Raw genomic sequence first — 12,987 nt, 5'->3', positions numbered from 1 at the left:
CCTCCGAAACGTTGGTACCTACTAACAAGTCCGAACGGCGTCGCTACCCAGAATAACACCATGAACATTTATTATTTGATTGATCGTTGTGGAGTACACATCATAACTTTTGAGTTTGTTGAGTGATGGCGAGAAGTTCTCCTTGCGTGTTTTATAAGAAGGAAAGAAAACTGTAACTCACATTCATCATTGTCGCCTTGGAAACGGGAACGAATTTACCAGCTGTTAGGATGAATTCCTTGTTCGCTATATTAATGATGAAATAGAGACAGCGTTGGAATGTGATCGGACTTCCCACCCAGTCACAGTCCCAGGCCGCGTCTCGCACTCTGTCAGCCTGTAACATTACAATGCACATCAAACATTGGTTCCATAAACACATAACGAATGTTTCCTCACGTGTGTTTATTACTGGGTCATTGTGTGGCTCTCATTGAAATAATAACACGATTCAGTCCTGAAGATGTAGGCTATATGTTCCTCCGAAACGTGGTCCCACCTCCAAGTCCACACGACGCCTTAACCCAGACCACCGTGGATCTCTCCATTGTCGTTAGAAACTCAAATCTCATACGTTACGGCAGTATTAGGTGTTTCGTGTTTTCTAATGTTTCTTGTGGGTAGTCGACACGACAAGACATTTTTAACTGATAAGGCACTATCATTTTGTGTATATAAGTTCTTCCCTTAATTTTATCATGAATATGGGTTGTATTTTTATCGTTGCTTGGTGTTCATAAGTTTACATACTTTCAAGTAATGAATCTGTTGATGTTCTTGTAGCACTTCGCCGATTCTGTATTTGTAAATTCACACATGCATTAGTTCATTTGTGTCGTCTGTTACCAAAGTTAGTGAGATGTAACACACGTGTGTGAAGTTTCATTTGTACCTTTACAATAAGAATTTGGGTTGTCGGCTTCTTAGACTGTATTACATGTTTTATTAAGAACAAGTTACGAAATTTGTTAATTATTAACACATACTACTTTGAAGATATCCGTCTTCTGGGTTGTTGCGCTGTGTAGTCTGGTCGATGTTAACCAACGTTTCAGAGGTCTTACTGCCTCCGTCATCAGAGTATGAAAATTTCTGTCTTCTGGATTGTTGCGCTGTGTAGTCTGGTAGATGTTAGCCAACGTTTCAGAGGTCATACTGCCTCCGCCATCAAGGCGATGATGACGGAGACAGTATGACCTCTGAAACGTTGGTTAACATCGACCAGACTACACAGCGCAACAACCCAGAAGACGGATATCTTCATACTCACCGCTGTGAGAACCTCAAGTCTTACACATACTACTTTGTTTGATATTATTGTTTGCTTTTCGTTTAATCTTTGTTATTAATTTGTTCATTGCGTTGAATTAGTGTTTGCCTGTCATAGGCTCATAGGCTCTTTGCTGTTGGTAAACACTGTAATAGGGGAATTGAATTATACTTTCCTGGTCGCTCAGCTCGCTCCCAAACCAGCAGAATACAAACACGTTTATTAACACGAGGAGGTAAATCACAATTGTTTGAGAAAACTGCACCACGTTTCCCCATCTCTGGAACATTGCGAAATGCATCGTCTTTTAGTTATAATTACACTCGGTTCTGTTTATAAAACGTACCACCAAATAACAGTAAAGGATAAAATCAAGAATGAAACGATGGGCAAGATAAGAAATCAACATAAAAATGCATTTTGGGATACTTGAAGGGAAACACCACTTATGAGACCTGGGCACAGGTCAAAAGATATCAGAACAGGCACTAATGGCCGACTGTTGTGAACTCTGTAGGATTTGAGGTTTTCGCGGCGGTGAGTTTGAAGATGGCTGTCTTCTGGGTTGTTGCAGACTACACGGCGCAACAGCCCAGAAGACCGCCATCTCGTGAACTCGATAATGTACTTTCGGGTTCCATAAAAGACGGGGAATACCTTGACCAGTGGAGTCACTGTAAGTTTTTCAAGAAGTTAGTTAATGTTTATTTCGTATACTGTATAATTTAAATAGTCATGTCTTTTTATTTAACTTCGCCGTTTTGAAGCACTTGTCATTAGTGCTGTTTATGACTGACGATGTATTTTTTTTTCAAATTCCGGAAGCAACGAAACTAATTAATTCCACCGAGGAGAGTTGTTGTTGAGAACCTTATAAGCGCTCAAATTGTTTAGAAATTGTCCGTGTTTTATGGAATTCGGATTTTAATAATCATGCTGACAAGAACACGCAAAAATAGGAACACATCAGAACCCTGGTGATGGGGACAGAGTTAGTTCCCGAAACGTCGGTTTACTACGGTAAGCAGTTAACGCGGCGGATTGCCCGAGAACATTTTATTGATTGTACTCGCCTCGAAAGTCTCAAATCCTATTTCTTGAGAACTGTTTTCAAATTAATGTTCACTTAGAACGTAGAAGAAAGCTTTCGCGGTTAAGATAAAATCGTAATGTCTGCAATTTTCTTATCAGTCTCTATATTTTGTATTTGTATGAGCACAATTACCATTACAGCGGTGTATGATGTAAAGCATAGGCCACCCATTAGGATAAGAAAATAACCGGCCAGGAGCGGGTTGAATGTATCCTCTATTGCACGAATATATCTGTAAATTAAGACAAAGAAAACGTCAAAATGAATTCTGAGTCAATAGCCTGAAATATATCACGTAGCACACCTGAAGTATATACGTGATGGTAGGCCTAAAGCCTTTGTTATAGCGGAAACAAGATCTCTAATTTTTTAATAGGAACACACCATATATTTAATTGATGTATATGTAGAATAATATTGTAGGGGTTGGACAAATCACAAATATTTCGTAGCCTCGCCGGTAAAGACTTGTCTTTTCGATGCTGCTTTGAAACTGAAGTAAAGCTCAAGTTTAAAAAGCAGCGAATTTAAAACCGCGAATAAATCAGGTGCTCGGTGTGACCACCTTTCGTTTCGTTATGTAACCAGCTTATTCGCGACGTACGAATATAATCTAAAGAAGGAGACATAATGTTTGATTAAATCTCAAGGTTTGTGACGACGGTTTATTGTTAAAGTAACAAATTTCTTGAACATTATTTATCGATCTAATTTAATGAAAAAGCAAGATCTTGTATCTGTCTACAGGTAAAAACCTATTCTGTTGGGTCTGTTCACTGGCCTTGATTCAGTCATCTTTACAGCTTCTTCCATTGGTTATTGCAGGCTCTTTTCCCGAAGGTAAAGACAGTCACATCGTGAAACTCTCCAATAGCAAAATAAATTGGCAAGTTTAGCTAAGAAATGCTTTCGGCTGACCTAAATTAACATCTTGATTTGAGGCATAGCAAGTGTAGAACATACCTGTTTGAAAATAAAATAATGTAAATAGTTCATTGAAGTGTATTTACTCTATGATTAGTTGGTGGTGACGAACACAGTCGTTGAGTTGTTTCTGCATGTGTTGAAACACTTGCTGAGAGGTCTGGGCTTCTCGTTCCTCGTCTTGGTCCGTCTTAGCTCTCGAGTCCTTCTCTGGTGCGTCGTTTTTCTGTCTTATATTCTTCAGGCTTGCTCTCAACTTCTCCAGCTGACTGCAAGCGATGCAGATCGATGTACCATAAAAGGGAGGGACACCATAGAAGAAACATGCCCATGGGACAGTAGCAATACACTAGAAAGAGAAAACACACTGAATTTATAAGTGTACAGGCGGACATTATGGAAGTAGATCGGTGTGAAAATATATATTGAATGGTCGTGCTGAAACGTAGACCGGCAGTGTTAGCATTATAAAGTTTAAGTTAGAAACAACTGTAATAATTTTATTAATATTTTTTGTAAAAGTGCTGCTGTTCTTAAAGCTATCTCTGTATATGTGCGTATGAATTCGGCAGCTGGACAGTACTTGAATTGTCAGTTTCATGCTCCGGCCGCTGTTAACATTGCAGAACGAGACTGCTGTACACATTGGCTAGCACAATGGTCGGACCTCATTCGATCTTATAAACACTGCAGACATTAAGTTGTGTATATGTGCGTTCATCATCGGCAAACTATTACGAGTACACATGGATAATTGTAATTATAATTACGATTAACCGAATTAAAGGTAATTGGATTATTTTACTGTCTTTGTTACAGACTGGTTGTGATTCTATTGTAAACTGTCGGCTGAATTCTCAGAGCCATGGTTATATTGTGTCTCCATGTTGGCTGTCTGAGGACCACTTTATTCGGATAAAACCAAAAGTAATAAAACACACGGACGTTCTAAAATGATCGCAGGTGATGGATGACTCGAGCTTTATATGCACGTCCTTGTTATGACACACAGTTTATACCCTCCAGTTTTTGACAGATATTCTCAAACATTTTTTTATTTTTAAGTTGCAAACCGTCTTGTGATATTGTATGTTTGCAGTAAAACAGTTTATTTTACGTTTTTTCCAATTCTAATTATTGAATATTTACCGATGTTTGAGGGATTATTCCTGTTGGTGATATTGCATTTGGTGTAATTTATCACGGACTGCTAGTGTTTGATTTCGTGTGCCAAATTGCAGAAATCCTTCGCCAACAGCGAGGTTGCAATCTTAAAAAAAATTGCGGTTGACAAGACCAAGTGATGTGGGAAATTGGGGCTCAGGGGAACCGCTACCAGTGTCAAACCTCGTTAGTGTTTTAGTTGTCTGCTGTTCCTTAGCAGCAACCAAAAATGAGTATTAACATATCTGAAAATGTATTAGACATTAAATATAGGACAATGTCACAAAGGTAATCTGGATGCTATTAAATTGGTTCCTGATACCATATGAGCCCTGTCACCTGCAAAGTTGAATCTGTTCTTGCGGATGACACGGAATTTTTTCTGTATGTACACAAAGAAGACATGCATAAAACGAAAGACCGCGGTTTGCAAAAGTGGATGTGAATGGAAAACCGCGGAAACTTGAAACACATGGCAGGAAAGTGATTGCTGTTATATTATTTTTATTATTATTATTATTATTGCTATTGTTTCTAAGATGTTTTCTGGTTTCTGATGGTGGAAGGTTTCTTGGAACCAGAAATAACTTGCGGGATTAATATTACCTTGTGAAATTGCATATCAATTCTGCGAACATTCGCGAAAACACAGGAATTTGTGAACATTTTTTTAATCACCTCTGCGCCCCACACCACGTTGCTTATGTAATAGGTCTGTACAGTAATGTTTGTTCACACGTATGTGCATGAATTGAATTTATCAACTTGTTTTTAGCATTCAGACAGACACAGAAATAAGCACTGAAACAATTCACGTACTGCGTAAACTTCATTTATCGTATTTTGCTCGTCTTGTTGAAATTGCATTCTGTTCTTCCTATAGAATATAATGACGTTTGATTGCCGACTATTTTACCTGCACTGTGTTGATCAGTTCGTAGACGGGACTTTTGTTTGTATCGAATGGATACCATGTAACATAAAATAAAGGACGATCATCACTTGTGAAGCGTACTGTACTTTGGATTATATGGAAAATGACGGCGGAACTCGTGACAATAGTAGTGGCTGTCTGGATACGTGGTATCCAGGCGACCAGTGCCAACAATCCAGTGTCAGGATCTTTGGTAGGCAAATCTTCCCAGACGAATGCATCCGTGAGCCTCAGCATCTTCATCACGACATTCATCCTGAACCTGCAGCAACGTACAATTTCGCCATGTCAAGATATATTTCAGTGATATCAAAATAAAATATCTGATACACGTTACTTTCCATTTGAGGTACCAAATTTCATACATAATTAGTAATTAATAAAATTATTAATGAAAGGCAACTCGACATATTGGATAAATGTTAGCAGACTATGCGCATAGGCTCAGTAGAATACGTTAAGAATTCATAAAAAGCGTGAGACAAAACAAAGTTAAGATAAATACAGCTATAATTTCGTAACTTCATTACCTGAGATACAGTTGCAAACAACTTGCGCCTGAAAATATTATAAACAACATGGCTGCATCCATTATGTGATCCAAGTCCTCAACATAGTGATATATCTCCAAAAACATGGCGAGAAGCGTGGTGTAAGCACAAACGTAACAAAATAAACTGAATGCGTGGTACAGATTTGAAACAGACGGGTTAAGTAAAGGGACGCCTCCAACGTAAAAATAGTAGAGATAGTAACGAAATCGGCTCTGATATCGAGAATTGTTTTCCATTCTCGTCACAGTAAATGTTAATATATGAATAATTGGATAAGAAATAGAAATATTAAGTTCCTCTCTTTGAGAAGTAATGAACATTACTGGCGTCTGGTGCTGAGAAGTTGTAATTTTAGGTTGGATTTTAATGGTAATGCCCTTTGGAAACTTTTATGACGAAAGGGTAGTTTGTACCAGCAGGTATGCATTATTTATTACTAAATTCCCTCTCCCCTTTACTAATAGATGTGGGACTTCGTTAAACATATTAAGTTCTATATCTATTTTCCGTGTATATAAAGATGAAATTATTCGAAACTGACAAGAGTGTAACTCGATACTGCAATTAATAAATCTATAAAGTTAAGCAGATACTTCTAGCGAGTTGGTAATGTACAAAAATTCTGGAATCCTGGTCACATGAAATAGTTTTTAAAGTGCCGGGGGTATCACATGAAGTCGGAACAATAAATGTATTATTTTCTTGTATACGTTAACGTCTTAATGTACGGACGACATGTTTCAGAGTTTTATTTATAAAATCAATGTTAAATACAAACATGAAAGTCAGAACCTTACAAAACATATCGCGAGGAATTGGAACATTTTCAATATAAATAAACCAAGATACGAACTAAATAATAACAAATACACTATCAGTGTAGTGTCCCATAAACTCATTAGTCACGATATATTAATAAAAATATTCTCCAATTACACATAGTTCGTAGCAAATTTCAAATTGAGCAAAAACCAACAACAATGGTTATAAAGGATAATCTAAATTGCAGAGGATTTTGCATGCAAATGCTGAAAATACCACCACTCATTGTAATGGTGACGTCATAACGAAAGAACTACTAAGGAATATTTTCAAATAGGATGATTAAGTTGGTTCCACACAGAACATCCCTATAATTATTTAAAGATTGTGTGATATTATTATGTTTTACTGTGTATGTCGTTTTGTTCTTACGTGTACTCCAGTGAGTTTAATTGATAGGCAATGGATAAACTAGGACTATAAATAACTTTGGTAGCGGGTAGGAACTCTCTTCGGAGATAGTCCTACTTCAGGGAAGTGAGTGCCCCTGCCTACGCGAACTCCGGGTTCTCCTTGACCCGAGGGGTAGCAACCTGCAAGGGTCCCTCTACCAGGGTCACGGTAGATAGCATAGGGCAGCAGCTATGTCATTGCTGGGGCGAGGCTGTTGAAGAATGACTTCCCTAAAGGCCCGTCACCAGATATTCACAGACGACAATCACATATTGATTGTACCGGTTGTGATACTGCGATGGAGAAGGCAACGGGAAACCACTCCATTATAAATCCCTAGTGCAATCAATCATGGCAGTAGCAGCCAGTAAAGCTCAAATTGCTATGCTGATAGCCAACATCCGGAACGGATAGGCACTTTAAGAAGAAGAAGAAGAAGATAAATAACTATGTATTTATAATAACCACTTAACTTTCGTGGTTACTGTGTATATGCCATGCTGAAATGGTTCTGTGTGAATTACAATTATTTCAATTGTAATGGTAATTTGCAACTCAATTATTTATGAAGGTGAATATGTAGGGGGTTTTAAGTTCTAGGTATTTGATGCTGTTATTTAGATTATTTTAGTTGATTTCAGTGGATGGCAACTATTAGCAATAGATTTCTTTATGCCTGATTTTCATGCCAGTTTTTTCACCTTTTATGACTTTATTTTGTTACATTATCTTTGTTGAAAGTTGTTACTGTTCGGTAGAGAATTATATATTGTTTTGGTTAAAATGTCACAGTGTACACAAACTCGACACAACCCTGGGATCGAAAAGTTAACTACGAAAATTGAAGCTGAATTTCTAGGAACTGATTTTTACGGCGTTGAATTCTAATTTGTAACAGGTGTAAGTGCCTTTGATCGTACAAGGGAATTAAGTGTATTTCATTGAAGATGAATAACACTTTTTGATGTTTGATCTGAAGCTTTCACGGCGGAAGTCATTAATAAACTCTTCTCGGACCAGCAGCCCTCAAAACGTCGGAAGATTTTAACAAAATGACGCGGCTGCTGGCCCCTAGAAGATTTTATTGTTTTAGAATTTCGGTATGTTCTGGCTTCTAAAATTATTTACAGCTATTTGTGTAGTTTAGTTTATTTATTTGTATTTTATTTGTGAATGGTTCAGTAGCTCAAAATATAGAACTTTCAATAACAGATCATTAATGAATTATGAATTAGAAGGTAATATTCTGGAATTTTCCTGGAGAGACAGAAAAGAACACGAAAACTCTCAGAATAGCCGATCTCCGGTCCCAAATCTGAATCTGGGATTTCCCGAATCCGAACTAGGAGTGCCAACTACTCGATCGCTGTTTCACAGTGCAGTAGGTTATTTCACTTAACGACTAAGGACGGGCACCTTGTTTAGACCAACAACTGTCCATACTGATTCTATTAGACTCTTTTTCAAAACAAAACTGATAAATTAGGCAAGAATGTTCCTGTATCAGAATTATTGTTAACATGGGCTCAACAAAGAAAAAATATATAAATGTGTCATTTGAGGATATTGCGTTCACGCCATTGCCAGTCATTCGTCATGAATACTGAAATTCCATCAGTAAAGTCAGTAAAGTGACTGGCCAAGAACTGGAAGGTATGTGTTCAATACCCGGCCGAGACATGGGTTCTTTTCTTCGCCACTATACTGCGTCCAAACCAGCTTTGGAGTCTATACGGCGTCATATACAGTGGATACAAGGGACTCTTTTCCCTGGGTTGAAATCTGACTGAACGTGAAACTGTCGATTCAGTTTTATCTCTCAAGAGACTTCTATATTTTGATTTTGAATTAAGTTATTACGCAGCACCGTGTAAGTATCTGTCATAACTGAATATTTATTTCCAGACATTTTATTGAGTACGCTTTTACCATGTCATCACAAAAGAAGGGGTCTGCGTGACGTTACAAGTTTATCTTGAAAAGAAACTTCTGTTTTAAGTACTTTGATCGAAGCTAAGACAGACATGCTTGGCTTCCAATGTGGGAAGTGTAATTTCTTATTCTCTCGTTAAAAATTCATGAATGAATATATATACGGCGTATTATTTTTATATTTAGTGTTCTGTCTGACGACAGGTCCATATGAACAGGATCCTTCCATCCTTTTCTCGGACTGGGACCTGTTCATATACGTTCTTGGCAGATGATCCTTCCATCCTTTTCTCGGACTGGGACCTGTTCATATACGTTCTTGGCAGATGATCCAGAAGTGGTTTGCCATTGCCTTCTTCTGTGTGTGAATGGAGTAATTGTTGGGATGCCACGGAGAAACCGGGGAATCCCCCGGAGGAAAACTCCGAGTTGCCTAGACCACGGCCTTGCCCAACACAAGTTATAAATTCGGGCACCGCCGCAAATCGAATCCGAGACCCCAGGATTACAAATCCAGCGTTCTAACAGCTAGACCACCGTGGCAATACGGCGTATAGTGGCAGTAAATCAATCTATAAATGTATTATTGTTTGCACAGTAAATTTAGGATTAGCGATTACTAGATTATACTTACACTATTTAGATGTGATAGGTATTTTAAATATATTCTTAAATTTTAAAAGTATGAAAAAAGCTTTTTCTAAAATAAACGTTAGAATTATATTGTTTCAGTTAACATTAATATAACTTGTATTGTAAAGTATAAAGAAAACATTTCTTACTTGTAAACTTCATATAATAAGCCCCTTGCGAGTAGGCCTACCCTTCATCTGAAGACGGAAACGGATTCAGCTCCTGAAACAAAGTGATCTGTTTGTGAACTGTAGTACACCGTCGTCAGTGGCCTTTAAGACTGAATTTTATTTATTTACATACGTATCGTAAATGTTAAATGTCGTTCACTGAATTGTATTCTGTGCTTTTAATTGAGTAATTATGTAAATAACAATAAAGCAGCCAAGGCTAGCTTTTGACTGATCTTATTGCACACTTCCACCGAACATGTGACACATTTATGTCCCGTTGAATAACGTCGCTTGGGAGCCATTGTCCATAATCTGAGTTGTCGGACGAAATTAATTTTGGTCCATATAGACCCATCTCCTGCTTTATATGGGTCTCAGAACCTTATTAAATTAAACAATTAAAAACTCATTTTATAAGACTATTTTGCCTAACGTATATTTAAAACATTTTAACACGGCGTATAATTAGCCAAATACCGGGAAATATACATATGCGATTGTGATAGTTTTGTCAGTATAGATTTGTATCTGAAATAAATTAACACCAGTTATAGGAGAAATACATGATTCCAAATCTGACAGTAAACGTACTTTGTACTCAAACTTGCCATAGTTTGAAGACAACTGGCTTCTGGGTTGTAGCGCCGTGTAGTCTGGTAGAAGTTTGCCATCGTCAGGGCCTGATGATGGAGGCAGCAAAGACTTCTGAAACGTTGGTTAAACTTCTACCAGACTGCATGACGCTACAACCGAGAACACAGCTGTCTTAATGGCTTAGAGACTGGGCGATTAACGGAAGTTTTATTTAAACAAATGTAAATTCTCTGTTGAAATTGCTGAATGGTGTGATCTCCGGGCACCTGTAGCTCATCCAGAAGGCGCGTGTCTTATCACAGCCAGCCGATGAGACCTGGGAACTGCGTGCAGTCTTCGTGAGATATGCGGTCCATTAACGTAGAGGCTTTGAAGTAATTTTCTGTCGTTGTACAATACAAACAGGCTGTTAAATAGAAACATTCTTGTTGTTGTAACATATTTTTGAGCGCTTTACATAATGATGCTACATTTCCACTTTCTTTTTGTGAAGAAGCCACATATTTAAGATGGCTGTCTTCTGGGCTGTTGGCCGCGTAGTCTACAAGCCATATATTGTTACTGTAAAATATAATGAGGAAAAATATTATTAACTTTTTAATGCTTTACAGGATAAATATGTCTGAAATATGTCTGTCAGATGGTAAAGACTTAGGCTTATGAGATTCAAGTTCTGAATGCATTAACTGAAATAAAAACGTTCGTATGCAAAACTTCGTTGTAATGGTAAATATATAGGCCTAAGTGTTAAATCCTGAGATTAAGATTTGGTATCTGTGGTTGACAAATGTTACAAAATGTGGCATTCAGAAAATGTTCAAAATTTCCTTTAATTTTAGGACTCTGAAGAAATCAGCCGTTTTAATACTGGTCCTTAAAATTAAAAACCTATCAGAAGCCTATATTTAATGAAATTTACTTTTAAAGAACTCGAATAATAATATTTTTATCGCGTATGAAAGAGAAGTTTTGAAGCGTATAGTAATTTTAAAAGATCACTATTATAACTAAGTGATTTGATAAACGTCTATAAAAGCAGTCGGAGCTTGAATCTCACCACTCACCTCCGAGGATAAGAAAGCATGTAGCCATACAGATTCAATACATGGTGCACAGGAGCAGGGCTGACTTTATAAACCATGTCGGGTCTACACAAGTAAGACGTAGTTTATGCGCTGTTGTCTACCTTATGGGGCAGACTTGACGTCCTAATAACTAAGCATCAGAAATTCGAGGCAAAGTTTTGACATGAAAACGTCAACTGAAATAACATGTAATTCAGCGTCAGAGTTCTGAAACTTTTGTTTTTTAATCTCAATTGAATTATTTGACATTTGACTGTTTAATTAGATATGTTCGTCTAATTATGATCCACTAGCGACTTTAATTAATTAATTTCAATTGAGTTATTTGAAATTTGACTGTTTAAATAGATATGTTCGTCTAATTATGATTCATCAACTACTATAAGTAATTGAGACATTTCTGTTAAACCGTTCATTATACAACATATATTATATAACGTGTTATGTATATTCCAGTGACAAGTTGGGTTTAGGTTTGGGTTTCATAAATACAAGGATTGTTCTGCAGAAAGACCGACGTATATTTCGGAAAATCTATCACCTTTTTATCATCTGACCCCACGCTGGAGGCCAAAACTTTGTCGTAATCTTGCCATCTGGTGCTGCTTGCTGTGACGGCCTTCAACTCTTTTAAAAAAATAAGTTAAAAGAATTGATTGTTTTCCTTGCCGTTGTTTTGCTCCAAATTATTATCTAAAAGATAAATCTGTAAGTAAATTTGTCAAAGTCGAACGCTACTATTTTCATAAAAAGATGAGGCAAACATAAGTATGTTTGTTCTTCAACATTTTTTCTCCAAAGTCCTATTTAGGAAACGGTCTTCATTGTACAGTTGTAATTACATCTGGCGGCGCCTTTAAAGAATTACGCGTGGCGACAGCGTGTACTTCTGTGCATATCATGATTGATTCCTTTTGTTTAATGACTGATTCAGTGGTACGTGTTTGATATCGTTAAGTGAATGTACGTGTGTTGTTTGATTATTGGCTTGTTTTTATTTAATAACGTTATAACGACCGAAGTTATGTAACATCGAATGGAATATTGATTTGTGAATGATAAAATAGAAAGGAAGCGGTGGTCGTCGGCTATTTCAAGATACTATCCAGACATTCTCCTCTAGAACTAGCGAAAACCTACGAAAATTATTGGAATAAACGACCTCCCGTCCGAGATTCGAATCCGTGGCCTACAAAATACGAAGCACAGAGACTAACAAACCAATGACGATTTTTGAGGCGCATATGTGTGAGTGTATCTGATGTTCTTATGGGTAAATAACAGCTGAAAACGATACGGGAGCGTTAGAACATCAAAGTTGGTCTAGAGTCCGGAATGCGTCCGTGTTAAATTGTTGGGAGTTTTTTCTCCCTCATATAAGTATATTTCATCTCCGTGACTACAAAACAGATTTCA

At 37.3% G+C, this 12,987-nt stretch overlaps 3 protein-coding genes across 5 annotated transcripts in view; 1 reads left to right on the top strand and 2 right to left on the bottom strand.

Moving 5' to 3' along the window:
* Positions 1–12,987, top strand: part of Coq6 (ubiquinone biosynthesis protein COQ6, mitochondrial) — a 191,650-nt gene that overhangs the window by 113,343 nt on the left and 65,320 nt on the right. The window lies entirely within an intron of this gene.
* The window catches only part of LOC110840728 (protein FAM161B), a 37,216-nt gene that overhangs the window by 11,522 nt on the left and 12,707 nt on the right, over positions 1–12,987 (bottom strand). The window contains exon 8 of one of the 2 annotated variants that reach the window (XR_015536031.1): positions 10,509–10,892. The exons of the other annotated variant lie outside the window; for it this stretch is intronic. The gene's annotated coding sequence lies outside the window, so the exon portion shown is untranslated. Of the gene's footprint in view, positions 1–10,508; positions 10,893–12,987 lie in introns of those variants that run through there. 2 annotated transcript variants of the gene reach the window in all.
* On the bottom strand, positions 1,368–11,627 carry LOC147873209 (4-vinylanisole receptor-like). Its single transcript, XM_087352585.1, has 5 exons — positions 11,551–11,627; positions 5,368–5,647; positions 3,374–3,636; positions 2,496–2,595; positions 1,368–1,550 (listed from the first exon to the last, which is right to left on the bottom strand). The coding sequence occupies exons 1-5, from the start codon at positions 11,625–11,627 to the stop codon at positions 1,368–1,370; spliced, it is 903 nt and encodes a 300-aa protein (XP_087208711.1).

Source organism: Zootermopsis nevadensis, unplaced genomic scaffold (assembly GCF_977971745.1).
Source record: "Zootermopsis nevadensis isolate Lab colony 2312 unplaced genomic scaffold, Znev_1.0 Znev_ptg000021l, whole genome shotgun sequence".
Lineage (NCBI taxonomy): Eukaryota > Metazoa > Arthropoda > Insecta > Blattodea > Termopsidae > Zootermopsis > Zootermopsis nevadensis.
Note: the sequence above shows the minus strand (reverse complement) of the source record. Positions and strands in the feature narration are given on the sequence as shown.

What these genes read in the sequence shown, in the direction of transcription:
- LOC147873209 (XM_087352585.1), bottom strand. Translation starts at nt 11,627, where the DNA reads ATGGTTTATAAAGTCAGCCCTGCTCCTGTGCACCATGTATTGAATCTG. An exon ending in ATGCTTTCTTATCCTCGGAG is followed by an intron (nt 5,648 to 11,550) that starts GTGAGTGGTGAG and finishes ACGTTGCTGCAG; the next exon opens with GTTCAGGATGAATGTCGTGA. An exon ending in AACTGATCAACACAGTGCAG is followed by an intron (nt 3,637 to 5,367) that starts GTAAAATAGTCG and finishes TTCTCTTTCTAG; the next exon opens with TGTATTGCTACTGTCCCATG.